Source organism: Bufo gargarizans, chromosome 6 (genome assembly GCF_014858855.1).
Source record: "Bufo gargarizans isolate SCDJY-AF-19 chromosome 6, ASM1485885v1, whole genome shotgun sequence".
NCBI classification, from domain to species: domain Eukaryota; kingdom Metazoa; phylum Chordata; class Amphibia; order Anura; family Bufonidae; genus Bufo; species Bufo gargarizans.
This window is the reverse complement of record NC_058085.1, coordinates 238,774,119-238,793,536: the sequence shown is the minus strand read 5'-3', so window position 1 is coordinate 238,793,536 and position 19,418 is coordinate 238,774,119. Positions and strand designations below refer to the sequence as shown.

Here is a 19,418-nt window from a genome sequence, read left to right as displayed (position 1 = left end):
TGATTGCTTTCTCTTCTCCCAGCAGGTCAGTAAAAATAGCGCCCGCAGCGTCTAGTAGTTGGTCGTGAGGCTGCGGTTTTCAATTAGGGCAGATTCTGTGTTGAGGGAATCCATTTGTGTGGTACAGCTCTTTCCCAAGGCAGCATTAAATGATATTATCGATTAATAAAGTCTTTCAGCAGCTGTATCTTGATGCAGATAAACTACTTTATTCCATAAACGGAGTGGCCTATTCTCCCGGGCAGCGTGCACCTGAGTGAGTGCTGGTTTCCTTATATTCATTAAATGATACTATGGCTGCCTGGTTCATCTCCAGGACTTCCACAAACTGCAAACTCCAGGAGAGGCAGCTGCCTTGTTGAGATATCTCTCTATGCCGGTCCCGCTGCGGCCTGGTTTTGCAGGTTCTCTTTTGTCTCTAGCTTTGTCCTTGCCTATTTACACCATCTTGAAGTGGGGTGAGCAGCTTATATGGCAGTAACACAGGCCTGTGATGAAGGAGCTCTCTAACAAGCGTCCATTACACTGTGCAGTCAGGATCAACCCCACCTCCATTTCTTCTGATCTGGCGACAGAGATCAGAGGAAAGCAGGATTTCGACCCTAAAAATAAGACAGAAGGTAAACAGTTTGGTCCGGTACATTTCTGCTTCATCTTCTGAGTGCCATGATTCACTTCTCTATGGGCATATGGGAATAGTAGGTACTAAGAGGATAAACTTTACACATTATAGGCCACCAGTAATGTCCAGAGACATTAGGTCTTACGTGTCAGCTTGTGAGGTTTGTGCTAGTTCTAAAACACCTAGAACTCGCCTGGTTGGAGAGTTACGTCTTTTACCAATTCCTCTGAGACCATGGTCCCATCTGTCCATGGACTTTATTACAGACCTACCTGCCTCCCAGGGTAAGGCTGTGATATGGGTGATTGTCGAAAGGTTCAGTGAAATGTGCGATTTTGTCCCGTTATCTATGGAACTCTCCGCTGAAGTTGGTGGTGATGATGAACTCACTAAAAGAGTGCAAAAGGGGCCTGGATGTATTTCTAGAGTGTAAGAATATTACAGGTTGCAGTTACTAGATTTCTAGTGAAGGGTCATTGATCCAGGGAGTTATTCTGATTACTTGAATGGGGTTGGGAAGGAATTTTTCCCCCTAAAATAAGGAAAATGGACTTCCACCTCGTGTTTTTTTTTTTTCATCTTCCTATGGATCAACTTTTTTCAGCCTTACAAACTAGGTTATGTTCAGATCAGACCCCCATCACATCTAAAATAAATAAGTTAACTTACCTCTCCTGCTCCTATTATCGCAATTCATGCGATTCTCTTCTTCTTTGTGTGGTGCCAAATCAATTAGAAGTATAAGTATGCACGTGCCATACTGCTTTCATAATGAGACCAGACACACAAGTTGGTTTCATAAAAACATCTTCTCATCCCCCTGAGCAAGAGACCTTTATTCAAGATACATTCACTTAAATAGCAGACATGACATCACAAAAGGGGTGTTCCTTAAGAAAAGACTATTGGCTTCTTGACAAAATGGGTGTAGTTTGCCAACTTTATCCCTGAGTTTCATTGGCACATTCAAAAATGGCAACCTAACTCCCCCTCCCCCAGTAACCTTAAGACAAAGAAATGCACATGAGGCTCACACATCTGGTTTGCAGATCTTGTGGACAGAAAAGAGTAATACAGTATATATATATATATATATATATATATATATATATAAATATAGAAAAAAGAAGAAAATTATGGCGGCACTGGAACAAAATACTGGCGGGTGCTAGGTCCAGGGATAGAGCTGCTTACCCCAAATGGATAGAGATGAAAAACAGACAGCACTGGTGTTTATTCACCCATGTGGAAGGCAAAGTTTCAGCTCATACAAGAGCCTTTTTCAAGCAATGAACACAGTGTATCATGGGGTATATATAGTCCAACCCCTATTACATCACAATGGAATCAATCAACAATAAAGTGCAAAATAAAGTGCAAATAGTGCATAAACAATTCATAAAAACATACATGTGCACCGCTCATATGCGGCAACCCGCTGTAATATTATATCATGTGTACAATATGAGGCAGAGACATTATACCATACAGAGCAATAATCGACAAGTGAATACAGGTGCACATCATCAACAATGTGGGAGGAGCGATATGATGTGATGCTACCAGGAGGGAGCGATGACATACCCAAAGTTGTCCTCTGTGTCACACATGCCAAACCTCGCCGAATTCGGCGTTCCGATGGAAACACTGCGCAGGCGCCATGATCACGGTATGACGTCCTCACAAGACGTTGCGGGAACATGTGCATCACTGCTGGGCCGCTCATTTGGCCATTTTGCAATAGGTAAAAGCCTCCCAATACTGTGTGTGCGCATGACCATGTAAAGATAGACAGGACAGCGCTTCGCGGAGAGAATTCCGCATTCTGTGGTGTGGATATATCGGAGGCAGGGGAGGGTGCGACTCGTTAGAGACACAAACCCACACCCAATGTGGGCGTAGTATGACGGTGACCACGACGGGGTACGCCATGGTCACTATATAGAGAGCCCACCAGAACCCTCCAAGCACCACCCGTAGTCAAAGACACACAATATAGAGAAACAGAGGCTAAAAACAATTACTTTTTTGGCACAACTTGGAAATTAAAGCAGAGATACTAACAATCATGTATAATGAACAAAGGCATGTGGACATAGTATTCTTAAAACGGGTACGCCCCACTTCTCAATCTCGCGGCATCCATCTCATCTGTGAAAATAGAAAAAAAAGGGAACATGAGAATAAAAAAATGGCTTAGTGGTGTTCATAATACACTAAGTACCACCAGAGGAGTGACGTACATTATGTACACATGACAATGTAGGGCAAACTGCTCATCTAGGAATACATCCCCGGGTGGTAATCCACATTGAGCCCATTAGGTTTTAAGCTATTCAAGGTATAAATCCAAAAGAGCTCCTTCTTTTTTAGCATCAATACTCTATTGCCCCCACGTCTAGACATGGGGACATGGTCAATGGCCCAACATTTCAAATCTTTTTCGGAGTGATTGCACATATTTTTGGGTCATCATGGACACCAAAAAATATGTGGCTGAGGTCAAACGTCAGCTTGACGATACTGATGTTTATTCTGTTCTTCAGGCTGACCCTAAATTTGACATAGCGAAACTTATCAAGAAATGTCTTGCTGATGCTATTATGGCAGGAACTATTGATGATGATTTGGGCACATTTCTTACTGTTGACCATCCGGTCACGCCGGTTCTATATATACTCCCCAAAGTGCACAAATCTCTCAGTGACCCCCCCCCCCCCCCCCGGACGCCCGATTGTGTCCGGTGCGGATTCTATTTTTAGTTGCATTGCGATATTTCTTGATAAGGTTCTACGTGATTTTGCGGTGGGGGCTGAGTCGTATATTCAAGATACGACCGACTTCCTATGCAAGTTAAATATGATTGAGCTCACTGGTGTCCATGAGGTCCACTTGGCATCTTTTGATGTCACGTCCTTGTATACCTCAATTGACCACAATTTGGGTATTGGTGCTATTGAGTGTATGCTTGGTCTGTCATCTTACACTATATCTGCTAAGATTACAGATAATTTTGAGATACAATTATTTCCTGTTCCAGGATACATTTTTCCAGCAAAAACGAGGCGTAGCGATGGGGTCTAATGTAGCACCGACCTACGCTAACATCTTTATGAGGTGCTTTGAGGAGGATGTCATCTATGCGTCCCACCACCGCAGCCACTTGCTGCGGTGGTGGAGATACAGCGACGACATCTTCCTCATATGGACTGGTAGTGTTGTCCAGTTGACCGAGTTCCATATTTTTCTAAACAGTTTCAATAAAGATATACAGTTTACCCTGGTCCATTCTGAGACTGAATTACAGTTTCTAGATACTATGGTTACATTCAGCAAGGGCAAGTTGCATACACAACTGTATATTAAGCCCACGGATAAAAATACCCTCCTATGTTTCAACAGTGGTCATCCACGTAATATGCTCAAGCATTTACCCTTTTCACAATTTCTTAGGGTCAAACGCATAGTTTCTGAACCCGATAGGGTTGATTTGTCTTTAAATACTATGGCTAGAAAATTCCAAAAAAGGGGGTATCCGTCCCAGCTATTGGATTCCCATATAATCAAGGTCCATGGATTGGATAGGAGTAGTATTTTGGAGAGGAGGGCATCCAACAGGTCACAGAGCAGGATCCCCTTTATCTCCAATTATACAGAGCAAAGCGAGGATATTAACCGCATCATTAAGCGACATTGGGGGATCTTGGGAGGATGTCACAGTGAGATCCAAGAGTTTAGATCTCCCCCCCATTTTTCTTATTGCAGATCCAGAAACTTGCACGATCAACTTGTTAAAGCAGATATTGGCCCCAGGTCTAAATTAACACAAGCCTCCCTGACCATACATGGCAAGGGTAGTTTCCCCTGCCTAACTGCATTAATTGTAAAAATATGGGCAAAGGTAGGACGTTTGTCCATCCCACCACTGGAGTCTCTTACGCAATCCGTTTCCACCTCACATGTAACTCTAACTTTGTCATCTATGTTTTGTCCTGCCCATGCAGGTTGTTATATGTGGGGGAAACGTCGAATTAAATAACCACAGATTTTCCATACGCAAAAAAAGAAAGGATCTTCCTGTCCCCAAACATTTTTCGGAGTGTAATATATAGAAAGGCTGAGCACTCTCCCAATGGACCACACAGAAACTATTCAAAGATTGTTTGAGTTTATTACACCAATATATAGATCTAAAAATCAACAAAATTAACTAAATTACAATAAGACTATAATAAAAATAAAATATTCAATAAAATACACTATGAGTATAATAAAAGGGTTAAACAGATTCAGAGCATAATGAGTAAAATGGTTTACAAAAGTATAATATATCTGACTTTGATGAAGTATGTCCTAAATATGCAGAAAAAAGATGATGATTTGCAAATATTCGACAGTCAGAGAATATATGATAATATTTTCGGATATATTTTCGAATATATATTCGTATAAATGTCCAGACTGGAATAGATTATGTGCTTGCGATAATTAGTCAATATCTCCTGTGTGGCAATTTAAAGGAAACACTTACTCTTGCAGACAGCCGTCTAATTATCGCACACGGTGGCGTCCCACGTGGCTAATGGAGTTGAATTTCGGCGGTGTCTGTTACTTGCAGTACAGCAGGAGTAGTGTGAGCGATATAGCCCTCCGTGTAGAGATTCTTTATGAAAGAAATTGAAGTTGTAGCTCTACTTCATGGGACTGAATGTTCGCTTTATGCCATAAAGTTCCTCAGGGTGAAAGGAATTGATTCAAATTATCGGCATCGGGACGTCCATCAGCTGATGTGCGGGTCTTTTGAAACCAGCACATCAGCTGATGGACGTCCCGATGCCGATAATTTGAATCAATTCCTTTCACCCTGAGGAACTTTATGGCATAAAGCGAACATTCAGTCCCATGAAGTAGAGCTACAACTTCAATTTCTTTCATAAAGAATCTCTACACGGAGGGCTATATCGCTCACACTACTCCTGCTGTACTGCAAGTAACAGACACCGCCGAAATTCAACTCCATTAGCCACGTGGGACGCCACCGTGTGCGATAATTAGACGGCTGTCTGCAAGAGTAAGTGTTTCCTTTAAATTGCCACACAGGAGATATTGACTAATTATCGCAAGCACATAATCTATTCCAGTCTGGACATTTATACGAATATATATTCGAAAATATATCCGAAAATATTATCATATATTCTCTGACTGTCGAATATTTGCAAATCATCATCTTTTTTCTGCATATTTAGGACATACTTCATCAAAGTCAGATATATTATACTTTTGTAAACCATTTTACTCATTATGCTCTGAATCTGTTTAACCCTTTTATTATACTCATAGTGTATTTTATTGAATATTTTATTTTTATTATAGTCTTATTGTAATTTAGTTAATTTTGTTGATTTTTAGATCTATATATTGGTGTAATAAACTCAAACAATCTTTGAATAGTTTCTGTGTGGTCCATTGGGAGAGTGCTCAGCCTTTCTATATATTACATTTCTTTCTAATTTGTGACTGGGTGAGTCACTCAGGCCTAGCAGCACCCACTCATAGTTATAGGCGACAGAGAGCCACCATACTCTGTCTATTATTAACTTCATTTTTCGGAGTGTAATCACTCCGAAAAGGATTTGAAATGTTGGGCCATTGACCATGTCCCCATGCCTAGACGTGAGGGCAATAGAGTATTGATGCTAAAAAAGAAGGAGCTCTTTTGGATTTATACCTTGAATAGCTTAAAACCTAATGGGCTCAATGTGGATTACAACCCGGGGATGTATTCCTAGATGAGCAGTTTGCCCTACATTGTCATGTGTATATAATGTACGTCACTCCTCTGGTGGTACTTAGTGTATTATGAACACCACTAAGCCATTTTTTATTCTCATGTTCCCTTTTTTTCTATTTTCACAGATGAGATGGATGCTGCTAGATTGAGAAGTGGGGCGTACCCGTTTTAAGAATACTGTGTCCACATGCCTTTGTTCATTATACATAATTGTGAGTATCTCTGCTTTCATTTCCAAGTTGTGCCAAAAAAGTCATTGTTTTTAGCCTTTGTTTCTTTATATTGTGTGTCTTTGACTAGGGGTGGTGCTTTGAGGGTTCTGGTGGGCTCTGTATATGGTGACCATGGCATACCCCGTCGTGGTCACCGTCATACTACGCCCACATTGGGTGTGGGTTTGTGTCTCTAACAAGTCGCAACCTCCCTTGCCTCCGATATATCTGCGCCACAGAACGCGGAGGCTTTTACCTATTGCAAAATGGCCGAATGAGCGGCCCAGCAGTGATGCGCATGATCCCGCAACGTCTTGTGAGGACGTCATACCGTGGTCTTAACGCAACTTGGCGCCTGCGCAGTGTTTCCATCGGAACGCCGAATTCGGCGAGGTTTGGCGTGTGTGACACGGTAGCATCACATCACATCGCTCCTCCCACATTGTTGATGATGTGCACCTGTATTCACTTGTCGATTATTGCACTGTGCGGTATAATGTCTCTGCCTCATATTGTACACATGATATAATATTACAGCGGGTTGCCACATATGAGCGGTGCACATCTTGTATGTTTTTATGAATTGTTTATGCACTATTTGCACTTTATTGTTGATCGATTCCATTGTGATGTAATAGGGGTTGGACTATATATACCCCATGATACACTGTGTTCATTGCTTTAAAAAGGCTCTTGTATGAGCTGAAACATTGCCTTCCACATGGGTGAATAAACACCATTGCTTATTTTTATATATATATATATATATATATATATATATATATATATAGAGAGAGAGAGAGAGAGAGAGAGAGAGAGAGAGAAATGAAACCTCTCTCACACAATCCGCATCTACTCTGCGTATATGGCAGTCTCTCCTGCAGTCGTCACACTCCCTGGTCTTCTCTAGGACAGTGCTGCACTACCCTGACTACATACAGCTTCAAGACATAGTGCAGGACTCCTGCATAACGGAAACCGGACGGATCCGTTATGCTGGTCATAGACTTCTACTATGAAAGAATGCATAACGGAATGCCTCTAAAGGCGTTCGTTATGGAATTGCATTATGGTCCTTGGTAACGGAATCCATAATGCAGTTCAGCATATACCCGAACTCAAACTTCAAAACTTGAATTTCGCTCATCCCTACTGATGACCTTTTCTGAGGATGGATCATCAGTATACCTGAACTGCAAATCCACTTTAAAATCTCAGAAATCAGAAATAGTATAATAGCAATTAGATTGTAATCATTTTAAAGACCTTTCACTAGAATAAAAAAAAATCTAAACTAAGCATACAGACATGGAGAGCGGCGCCCAGGGATCTCCCTGCACTTACTGTTATACCTGGGCGCCGCTCCGTTCTCCCGGTATAGGCTCCGGTATCTTCAGATTTTCGGCTCAACTGGGTGGAGCCTGCCGGCGTCTCCTTCTCCTTCGTTTTTTTTTTTTCTCTCAGGCTTTGAGCTGAGCGCTGCGATTAGCCAGCACTCCGTCGCCCAGGTATAACAGTAAGTGCAGGGAGATCCCTGGGCGCCGCTCTCCATGTGTGTATGCTTAGTTTAGTGAAAGGTCCTCTTTAAGGCTATAATTAGGTTGTAGTTTTACAATGTATGATTCTTAATACAGTACATTGTTTCTTTTCCGATAATCACAACTCTTGACATGGACATGTGCTTTTATTGTGTGCATGACCTGACAGAAATCATTCAGACATTGAAACAAGTTGTAATTTTAAACAGATTCTGGATACATTTGGAAACATCCATCTCCTGGAATTCTCATTTTTCTGGAAAAGCTTTCTATTCCTCTTTTTCTTCCATTCCGGCACTCTGAAGCTATCATTCAGTTCTACATTTTTGGATGGCAGAGCTGCAATTCATGGAATTCAGCATGTGATAAATTCATGCCTACTTGCTGTTTGTTACAGCTTAAGCTACTTTCACACTGGCGTTTTGGCTTTCCGTTTGTGAGATCCGTCATGGGCTCTCACAAGCGGTCCAAAACAGATCAGTTTTTCCCTAATGCATTCTGAATGGATAAGATTCCGCTCAGAATGCATTAGTTTGCCGCCGATCAGTCTCCATTCCACTCTGGAGGCGGACACCAAACGGATCCGTCCTAGCACACAATGTAAGTCAATTGGGATGGATCAGTTTTCTCTGGCACAATAGAAAACGGATCCATCTCCCATTGACTTTCAATGGAGTTCATGACGGATCCGTCTTGGATATGTTACAGATAATACAAACGAATCTGTTCATGACGGATGCATGCGGTTGTATTATTGTAACGGATCCGTCTGTGCAGATCCATGACGGATCCGCCCAAAACGCAAGTGTGAAAGTAGACTTAGGTAAAACAGTTGCAGGATCTTATCTACATGTTTTCTTCATATTGTAAGCTAAGCGAATCTGCAAACATATCACCACAAATGAAGGATCAACGCAACTAAGTGAAGGGGAGCAGTTCTGCAGTAGCCAGGTACAACCACTGCACAGTGTGTGGAACTTTGCAGCTCCGGTGACTGCTTTTGGCACAAAGAAGATCTCTTGCTAACACTGATCAGATCATCGCGGGTCCATCTCCCAGCCCATCTGATATTGATGACCTATCCTAAAAAACACCCTTTAAGATATTAGGGATCATGGATAACCAACCCTCATACTAAAAACCCTTCAAAGCTGCTCCTACGTCTCTGCATTGCTCCACCTCATTGTATCCAGAAGATAAACTAAGGACTTCCTTAGTATGGGGCTGTGAACAGGATGATTATTATTAATTTCTAGGAAGTAGAGCCTCCTTTGGAAAAAGCTAAAATAATTATGAATTGGCACAAACAAGTCATGTGGCCTGTTAAACTTTTCTCAATTTTCAGGGTGTTTATAGAATTTAAAGAGGTTTGCCAACTTATATTACAAGCTGCACATGTGCAGGTCCCTTGAGTTGTGTGCCAACGCTGCGCTAGGAACATGGCCACTGATGGAGGATCCCGTATATTAGTGGCCTTCATTCACTCATATTGGAGACAGACTGGAGAACTAGCACATGCGCAGTCTGTCCCTGGTATAAGTGAATGGAAGCCACTGATGGATGAGACCTATCAGGGGCCAAGTTCCCAGCGCATCGTCATGCAGATCAGAGGACATGAGTGTAAACATGAATTATTCTTATTAAACTATTAGACATCAGTTTATTACTAGCTGCATACATGTGCTACCAGCACATATGCAGTTAGTAGTAAATACTGGCCAAGCCCTTTAAGTGACCCTTTAAAGGTTAGTTGTTTTCTTCATCCTTCAATTGCTTTCCTCGTCACTTACCACGGGTAACCAGACTAAAACAGCTCACATGCCAATATCTTATTACTCTTTCAGCATTCGAGATGAGGGTGCATCTTCAGGCAGGTGGCTGCTTCTCAAGCACAAACTTTCTGTGTGATCATTCAGATTCTTAACTGTGTGAGTTTTCTGATGTTTAACAAGATGTGATTTCTGGATAAAACACTTTCCACATTCACAACATTTAAATGGCTTGTTCTCTGTGTGGGATCTCTGATGTTCAATAAGATGTATTTTCTGGATAAATCCTTTCTCACATTTCGAACAGGAAAATGGTTTCTCTCCTGTGTGAGTTCTCAGATGTCTCTCCAGATGGGATTTCCGAGCAAAACATCTCCCACATTCTGAACATAAAAATGGTTTATCTCCTGTGTGACTTCTCTGGTGTTCAACAAGAATAGATTTCCTGGTAAAACTCTTCCCACACTCTGAACATGAATATGGCTTCTCCCCTGTGTGAACTCTGTGATGCTCAACAAGAACAGACTTCTTGGTAAAACTTTTCCCACATTCCGAACATAAAAACGGTCTCTCGTCTCTGTGAATTCTCTTGTGCATATAAAGATTAAAAGCATTTTTATAAATTTTCCCACATTCATAACATTGGAATACTTTACCCTCTTTATGTGCTTTACTTTGTGTTCCAGTCTGTGATTGATCAAGTAAAGTTTCCACATGGTTAGGTAAATCAGATGACAATTGTTTTCTGGAAAGGACTGAGAGTATATTTGAAGTGTCAGAAGAAGTATGATGAAGGAAACCTTTAGGTTCTGCTTCATAATATGGAAAAAAGTGTTGTCCCTCTGAGAGTTTGCCACAGTCATCTGCAGAAATGAAAAAAAATGTTTTTTCTTTCCAAACACACACACTGAGGTGGTCCTCCCTAACAGAGGCTAATATATAGTCACCCTATTTGGCACAGTACTTTCCATATACTCTATCACTACTGTACGGCCACACGGCGGGGCATAGAGGGAACAGAGCGCAGTGTGGTTTTTGGAGGGCTGATTTTTATGGACCGGTTTATTTACACCGTGTCCTGTTTCAACCTCCCTGATGCACCCCTGGAGTAGAAACTCCCTAAAAGTGACCACATTTTGGAAACTACGGGATAAGGTGGAATTTTTTTGGGGACTATTTTTAGGGTACATATGATTTTTAGTTGCTCTATATTACATTTTTGTGAGGGAAGGTTACCAAAAATTTTAATTCTGAAATTTCATCTCCATTTGCCATTAACTGTTGAGGACCACCTAAAGGGTTAATAAAGTTTGTACAATCAGTTTTGAATACCTTGAGGGGTGTAGTTTCTTAGATGGGGTCACTTTTAGGGAGTTTTTACTCTAGGGGGGCATCAGGGGGGCTTCAAAAGGGACATGGTGTCAATAAAAAAGGCCATCAAAATCGGCCTTCCAGAAACCATGTCGGTCCTTTCCTTTTGCGGCCTCCCTTTTACTGATACAGCAGTTTGCGACCACAAATGTGGCGTTTCTGTAAACTGCAGTATCAGGGTAATAAATATTAACTTTTGTTTGGTTGTTAACCCTTGCTTTGTTACCGGAAAAAACAGATTGAAATGGAAAAGTGCAAAAAAATAGCGGTTTTGGCACCGGTTTTATTTGACAGTGTTAATCTAGGGGGTTAGGTCATGGGATATTTTTATAGAAGAGATTCTCACGGACTGCAAGCAGCGTTCAGCTGTCCGCCTGTCCGTGCGGAGGCGAGCGGAGCGGAGGCTGAACGCCGCCAGACTGATGCAGTCTGAGCGGATCCGCATCCATTCAGACTGCATCAGGGCTGGACGGAGGCGTTCGGGTCCGCTCGTGAGCTCCTTCAAACGGAGCTCACGAGCGGACCGACGAACGCTAGTGTGAAAGTAGCCTAAGCCAATTATCTTATTGTCATGTCCTGCTCAGACTATGTGCGGAGGTCTGCCAGATTAGCAGCATGTGTCTAATCTTGTGTTTTGTTTTGGAGTTATGTTAGATACGCCTCCCTTCAGGTGCACTGGGTGGGGTCGTTGGTTTAAATTACCCTAACTCCCAGTGTACTGTGTGGGTTATAGCTCTGTCAGACTGTGGAAGCAAGGAGTGAAGTATTGGCTTTTCCTGCTCTGATAAGATAAGTTGGTTTCTTATTTCTTTGGTTTGCTGTCTAGGCTATTTGAGTGTCATCTGTTCCCTCCTGGTGCTGAGGGAGCAGGTTGTCCCTTTTCCCCTTTCACCATCTCAGGGATTCTAGGGTATTCTTAGCCCAGGCACAAGGACACATTATTCCCACCTTCAGGGTCTAAATGTGGGCTTAGCAGTATAGGGAGAGCTGTAGGGATTTGCTAGGAGGTGACCTTATCCCCAGCTTCTCGTCTAGAAACTTGTTTGTTTAGTTATATGTGTATATGATTTCCTGTCCGCCGTGACAATTATGTGGGGGCTCATTTTTTGCGGGATGAGAGGACGGTTTTATTGGCACTATTTTGGGGGCTATATGACTTTTTGATCGCTTGCTATTAAACTTTTTGTTATGTAAGGTGTCAAAAAAGCGGCAGCACCCCTGGGGGGGTCTAGGGTCACACAGCACAGCTGTGGACCCCAGACACCCTAACTTAGGGTGATGCAATCAAAGTTTTACAAACTAACTCTTCCTTTATTTTCCCTGCCTAGCCCAACCTTTCCCTATACTTTCTCTAAAGTACCTGCTGTTCAGATGGAGGGTGCTGGGGCACAGATCGGGTCCTGGGGGGCACAGATCGGGTGATGCTGGCACAAATCCACGAGGTGCATGACACAAAAGGAGGAGGAGAGGAGCGCTGGCAACATTTGAATCTGCCGCCGGCCCGCCCACCAACCAGAGGCAATCCTGAGAGGTGATGTCACCATCACCTCTCAGGATCGCAGGATGGTGATTGGTGGGGTAAAATCACACCACCATTCCCATCCTGTTCCGGGTTATCGGGTCTTCAGAGACCCGGTGTCACCACCAGACATCTGAGAAGCTCTGACAGACGTCCTTCAGAACCTCCTCCTTGAGGATCCTTTTGCTTTGCTTTCATTTTCTCATCTCGTTAGCCTCTCTCAGCTGTCATGTAGTTGCACTGATTGCATCCCTTCAAATCCCTCCCCATACTGCATCACTTTGCGGTTTATATTACTTCCTGGAGTGTGTGCATGCTGATCCTACTACTGAGTCTTCTACAGATAAGTTTTGTTCATTTATTTGTGTTTTCCTGTTTGCTGGATCCCAGGTGACCCCGACTCCCTCCGTATCAAGTGTAGAGAGCCGGTGGTCATGTCCCCTCACTATTATAGGGTGTTCAGGTGTTATACAGTCGAGGTACGAGGATATGCGATCATCTACCATTGGGATTTTCGCATAGGCTGAGCAGTTAGGGAGAGAGCCAGGTCTGATGCAGGGCTCTCCCTTTTTTTCCTTAATTTTGGATCCAGTCAGTCGGATCTTCATTTTTCTGTACACCTTCCGTGACATTATAAACTGCCAAAACCGTCTCAAGCATGGATCCGGTTTCACTTTTGACTGAACGCATGCAGGGTCTTTCATTGGAGGTAGCAGATCTCCGTAAGACTCTTTCTCAGTTTCAGGTGACCGGTTCAGGTTGCATTCATGGAGTTTGTTCTGAGCCTAAGATCTCGCTCCCGGATACGTTCTCCGGGGGTAGTGAGAATTTTGTTCGTTTTAGAGAGGCTTGCAAACTCCATTTTCGCCTACTTCCCCATTCCTCTGGTGATGAGGAGCAGAGGGTGGGGATCATCATCTCGCTGCTCAGGGATAACGCTCAGTCCTGGGCCTTTTCGCTGCCAGTGGGGGCACGGCCCCTCCGTTCAGTGGATGAATTCTTTTTAGCCCTGGGTCAGATATATGATAATCCGGATCATATTGCTCTGGCTGAGTCTAGACTACGTCTTTTATGTCAGGGTAAACAACCCGCAGAGATATATTGCTCAGAATTTCGGAGATGGGCAGCTGATACTGGTTGGAATGATGCTGCACTCCGAAGTAAATTTTGCCATGGTCTTTCAAAGGGATTGAAAGATGCATTTGCCTTTCATGAGAGACCTACCTCCTTGGACTCTGCCATGTCTTGGGCCGTTCGTATTGACAGGCGTCTTAGAGAGAGAGGAGAGATCACTCCTTCCTGCCATACTCAGTCCAAGGACAGTGCGGCGGTCTCATTTGGTGCACAGGGGTCTCAGTCGCTCTCAATCCCTTCTGAGCAGGGGCCCATGCAGCTGGGTTTGCTTGCCTCTGACAATAGAGGATTCAGCTCGCATAGGAAGGTTTGTTTCTGTTGTGGAGGTATAAATCATTTGGCAAATGTTTGTCCCTCTAGGAGATTCAGGCAGTTTTTTGAGAGTAATAAAGAAAAAAATCCTCTAAAAACGTTCCATCTGTTACTATTGGCAAGGTTGATGCGGAAATTGAAGGTTTTCCGTTTGCTTGTAGTTCCCGTTTTGTCCTACCTGCCAGGGTGGCGCTAGAGAGCAAGAACATTTTTTGTGAGATTTTTGTAGATCGTGCAGCAGCTGTCAATCTCATTGATAGTCAATTTGCTATAACTCATGGTTTCCAGGTATGCACTTTGGAAAAGGATATACCTGTTTTTGCTATTGATTCCGTTCCACTTTCTCAGAAATCGTTAAAGGGCATAGTTCACAATATACGTTTGATTGTGAGTGATACTCATGTTGAGGATGTGTCATGTTTCGTCCTAAGCGGGTTGCCTACTCCTCTAGTGTTGGGGCTACCCTGGCTCACTAAACATAACCCCACCATTGATTGGCAGGCAAGGCAAATAAATGGTTGGAGTGACTTTTGCAGAGAGAATTGCCTCACGACATCTGTTTCTGAGGTTTCTACTAAGACTGTACCATCTTTTCTCTCTGAATTTTTGGATGTGTTCTCCGAGAGTGGTGTTCAGGACTTGCCCCCGCACAGGGAGTACGATTGCCCTATTTATCTCACCCCAGGCGCCAAGCTGCCTAAATCTCGTTTATACAATCTCTCCCAACCTGAAAGGGTCGCTATGCGTGCTTATATCTCTGAGAGTCTGAGAAAGGGACACATAAGACCCTCGAAGTCACCTGTTGCCGCTGGTTTTTTCTTTGTTAAGAAAAAAGATGGTTCTTTAAGACCATGTCTGGATTTCAGGGAGCTGAACAGTATCACAATTCGCGACCCTTATCCGCTTCCTCTGATCCCGGACCTGTTTAACCAGATTGTTGGGGCTAAAGTTTTTTCCAAGTTGGATCTAAGAGGGGCATACAACCTGGTCAGGGTCAGAGAAGGAGACGAATGGGAGACGGCCTTCAATACCCCTGAGGGCCATTTTGAGAATTTGGTTATGCATTTTGGTTTGAAGAATGCTCCAGCCGTCTTTCAGCATTTTGTGAACAGCATTTTTTATCATTTAATGGGGAAATTTGTATTAGTGTATCTAGATGACATTTTGATTTTTTTCTCCCGATTTCTAAACTAATAAGGAACACTTACGTCAGGTCTTGCTCATCCTGCGGGAGAATAAATTGTACGCTAAACTGGAGAAATGTGTGTTTGCGGTTCCAGAAATTCAATTTCTGGGGTTTCTTCTCTCCGCTTCTAGTTTTCGCATGGACCCCGAGAAGGTCCGCGCTGTGCTTGAGTGGGAGCTTCCTGAGAATCAGAAGGCGTTGATGCGTTTTTTGGGTTTTGCCAATTATTACAGGAAGTTTATTTTGAATTATTCCTCTGTTGTTAAACCACTCACTGATATGACTAGAAAAGGGGTAGATTTTTCCTCCTGGTCGGTAGAGGCGCGTAAGGCCTTTTCTAATATCAAGGAGAGTTTTGCTTCCGCTCCCATCTTGGTACAACCTGATATTTCTCTACCCTTCATATTTGAGGTTGATGCTTCTGAGGTGGGTGTGGGTGCGGTCTTGTCTCAGGGTCCCTCTCCTGCCAAATGGTGACCGTGTGCCTTTTTCTCGAAGAAACTCTCCTCCGCAGAGAGAAATTACTATGTGGGAGATAGGGAGAAAGAGAAAAACAAAAAAATAAAAATATAAAATATATAGTGGCAATTCTGGAGGAGCTGCTAAACCCCTGACACTGTGGCGTGTCTTTTATTGGGGGAGCAGCCCAACCGCATGTGGACCGCAGTAATCGACTAACCCCAGCAAATTATGCATACAATGGAGGATGTCGGCGCGGTCCACATGCACCACAAGAGCAAACTACACAAAAAATGTAGCAATCATATGAAACACACAGAGAGAATGCACCAAACAGATATAACACTGACTATGCTGGCAAGACATGAATAAAGGTATTAAAAGCTGAGGCTTCATTCACATAGTACTACCGCAGTATACATGCTGGGCATTTGTGGGAAGCTTGGCTGCGAGTTGAATTATATCACCGCCAGACCGTGTTCACACCATAGTTAGAGCAGCGGTTAGGACCCCTTGCCATGCTGAGAACCGTGACGTGGTGCATGATGGGCTCCGATATATCCATGACTGGAATATATTGGCAAAAGTCTCAGCTTTTAATACCTTTATTCATGTCTTGCCAGCATAGTCAGTGTTATATCTGTTTGGTGCATTCTCTCTGTGTGTTTCATATGATTGCTACATTTTTTGTGTAGTTTGCTCTTGTGGTGCATGTGGACCGCGCCGACATCCTCCATTGTATGCATAATTTGCTGGGGTTAGTCGATTACTGCGGTCCACATGCGGTTGGGCTGCTCCCCCAATAAAAGACACGCCACAGTGTCAGGGGTTTAGCAGCTCCTCCAGAATTGCCACTATATATTTTATATTTTTATTTTTTTGTTTTTCTCTTTCTGCCTTGTTAGATTTGAGTGTGTTTGCCTTCACTTGGCATTCAAACACTCTTTTGCACCTGGTAACCTCCATCACATGGTCTGGTGTGGGTGTGACTCGCGGCCTGGCTTCATTCACATAGTACTACCGCAGTATACATGCTGGGCATTTGTGGGAAGCTTGGCTGCGAGTTGAATTATATCACCGCCAGACCGTGTTCACACCATAGTTAGAGCAGCGGTTAGGACCCCTTGCCATGCTGAGAACCGTGACGTGGTGCATGATGGGCTCCGATATATCCATGACTGGAATATATTGGCAAAAGTCTCAGCTTTTAATACCTTTATTCATGTCTTGCCAGCATAGTCAGTGTTATATCTGTTTGGTGCATTCTCTCTGTGGTTTTCGTGGGAGATAGGGAGTTGTTGGCCATCAAGTTGGCTTTTGAGGAATGGTGCCATTGGCTAGAGGGAGCCAGACACCCTATTACCGTGTTTACTGACCATAAGAATCTGGCCTACTTGGAGTCAGCCAAGCGTCTGAACCCGAGACAGGCCAGATGGTCTTTGTTCTTTTCAAGGTTTAATTTTGTTGTCACGTTCCGCCCTGGGGTTAAGAATGTGAAGGCGGATGCCATTTTGGCTGAAGGTGTGGTGGTCTCTGCTCTTTATCCTGAATTGGAGGCAGAGGTTCAGGTAGCCCAGTCAGAGGCTCCTGATCTTTGTCCTCCTGGGAGGTTGTTTGTGCCTCTCGCTTTAAGACACAAGATTTTTAAGGAACACCACGATACTGTCCTTGCTGGGCACCCGGAGGCAAGAGCCACAGTGGATCTCATCGTTTAGAGATTCTGGTGGCCGGCGTTTCGTAAGTCAGTTGAGGGTTTTGTGGCAGCCTGCGAGACCTGCGCTCGTGCCAAAGTCCCTCATTCACGGCCATCAGGTCCTCTCCTTCCGTTACCCATTCCTTCCCGTCCTTGGACACATCTGTCCATGGACTTCATTACGGACCTGCCTCGTTCCTCGGGGAAGACTGTGATTCTGGTGGTGGTGGACCGTTTTAGCGAAATGGTGCATTTCATTCCTTTTCCTGGCTTGCCCAATGCTAAGACGCTGGTGCAGGCATTTATTGATCACATTGTCAAATTGCATGGTATTCCTTCAGACATAGTCTTTGATAGGGGCACACAGTTTGTTTCCAGATTCTGGAAGGCTTTCTGTTCTCGCTTGGGGGTTCGGTTGTCATTCTCTTCTGCTTTCCACCCGCAGTCGAATGGTCAGACAGAGCGCGTCATTCAGAATCTGGAGACATATCTGCGCTGTTTTGTGGCGGAGAATCAGGAGGATTGGTGTTTTTTTTTGTCCCTTGCTGAGTTTGCTTTAAATAACCGTCGTCAGGAGTCCTCTGATAAGTCACCATTTTTTTGGTGCATATGGGTTTCATCCGCAGTTTGGGACATTCTCTGGAGAGGGGTCTTCTGGTTTACCTGATGAGGACAGATTCTCCTCGTCTTTGTCATCTATTTGGCAAAAGATTCAGGATAATCTAAAGAGCATGAGTGAGAGATATAAGCGTGTGGCGGATAAGAGACGTGTGCCTGGTCCGGACCTGAATGTTGGTGATCTGGTGTGGTTGTCTACTAAGAATATCAAATTGAAGGTTCCCTTCTGGAAGTTGGGTCCTAACCCTTTTGGGCCTTACAAAATCTTGTCCGTCATCAATCCTGTTGCCTACCGTCTTGATCTTCCTCAGACTTGAAGATCCATAATGTTTTTCATAAGTCCTTATTAAAACCTTATGTCCAACCCAGTGTACCCTCGTCTTTGCCTCCTCCTCCGATTGTGGTTGATGGTAATCTTGAATTTCAGGTCTCTAGGATTGTGGATTCTCGTGTTGTCCGCGGTTCTCTCCAGTACCTCGTTCATTGGGAGGGTTATGGTCCTGAGGAGAGGATGTGGGTCCCAGTGACGGACATTCGTCTCATCAGGGCTTTCCATAGGTCCCATCCTGAGAAGGTGGGCTCTGAGTGTCCGGAGTTCACTCGTAGAAGGAGGGGTACTGTCACCACCAGACATCTGAGAAGCTCTGACAGATGTCCTTCAGAACCTCCTCCTTGAGGTTCCTTTTGTTTTGCTTTCATTTTCTCATCTCGTTAGCCTCTCTCAGCTGTTATGTAGTTGCACTGATTGCATCCCTTTAAATCCCTCCCCATACTGCATCACTTTGCGGTTTATATTACTTCCTGGAGTGTGTGCATGCTGATCCTACTACTGAGTCTTCTACAGATAACTTTTGTTCATTTATTTGTGTTTTCCTGTTTGCTGTATCCCAGGTGACCCTGACTCCCTCCGTATCAAGTGTAGGGAGCCGGTGGTCGTGTCCCCTCACTATTATAGGGTGTTCAGGTGTTATACAGTCGAGGTACGAGGATATGCGATCATCTACCATTGGGATTTTCGCATAGGCTGAGCAGTTAGGGAGAGAGCCAGGTCTGATGCAGGGCTCTCCCTTTTGTTCCTTAGTTTTGGATCCAGTCAGTCGGATTTTCATTTTGTGTCTTCTAGTTTTCTGTACACCTTCCGTGACACCCGGATAACCCGACAATGCAGAAAACCACAGGTCTGAATTGACC

General features: G+C 43.7%; 1 protein-coding gene across 4 annotated transcripts in view; it reads right to left on the bottom strand.

Annotated features, from left to right (window-relative positions):
• Nucleotides 1–481: 481 nt before the first annotated feature.
• LOC122941358 (oocyte zinc finger protein XlCOF8.4-like) overlaps nt 482–19,418 on the bottom strand; it is a 44,625-nt gene continuing 25,688 nt past the window's right edge. Inside the window, exons 7-8 of one of the 4 annotated variants that reach the window (XM_044298544.1) lie at nt 9,957–10,798; nt 482–602 (exon numbers count right to left, since the gene is read on the bottom strand). In XM_044298544.1, the coding sequence (XP_044154479.1) occupies nt 9,999–10,798 (800 nt within the window). In that variant the 3' untranslated portion in view covers nt 482–602; nt 9,957–9,998. Of the gene's footprint in view, nt 603–1,429; nt 1,456–1,502; nt 2,774–9,730; nt 10,799–19,418 lie in introns of those variants that run through there. The other 3 variants (XM_044298543.1, XM_044298545.1, XM_044298542.1) reach the window with 3 other exon arrangements.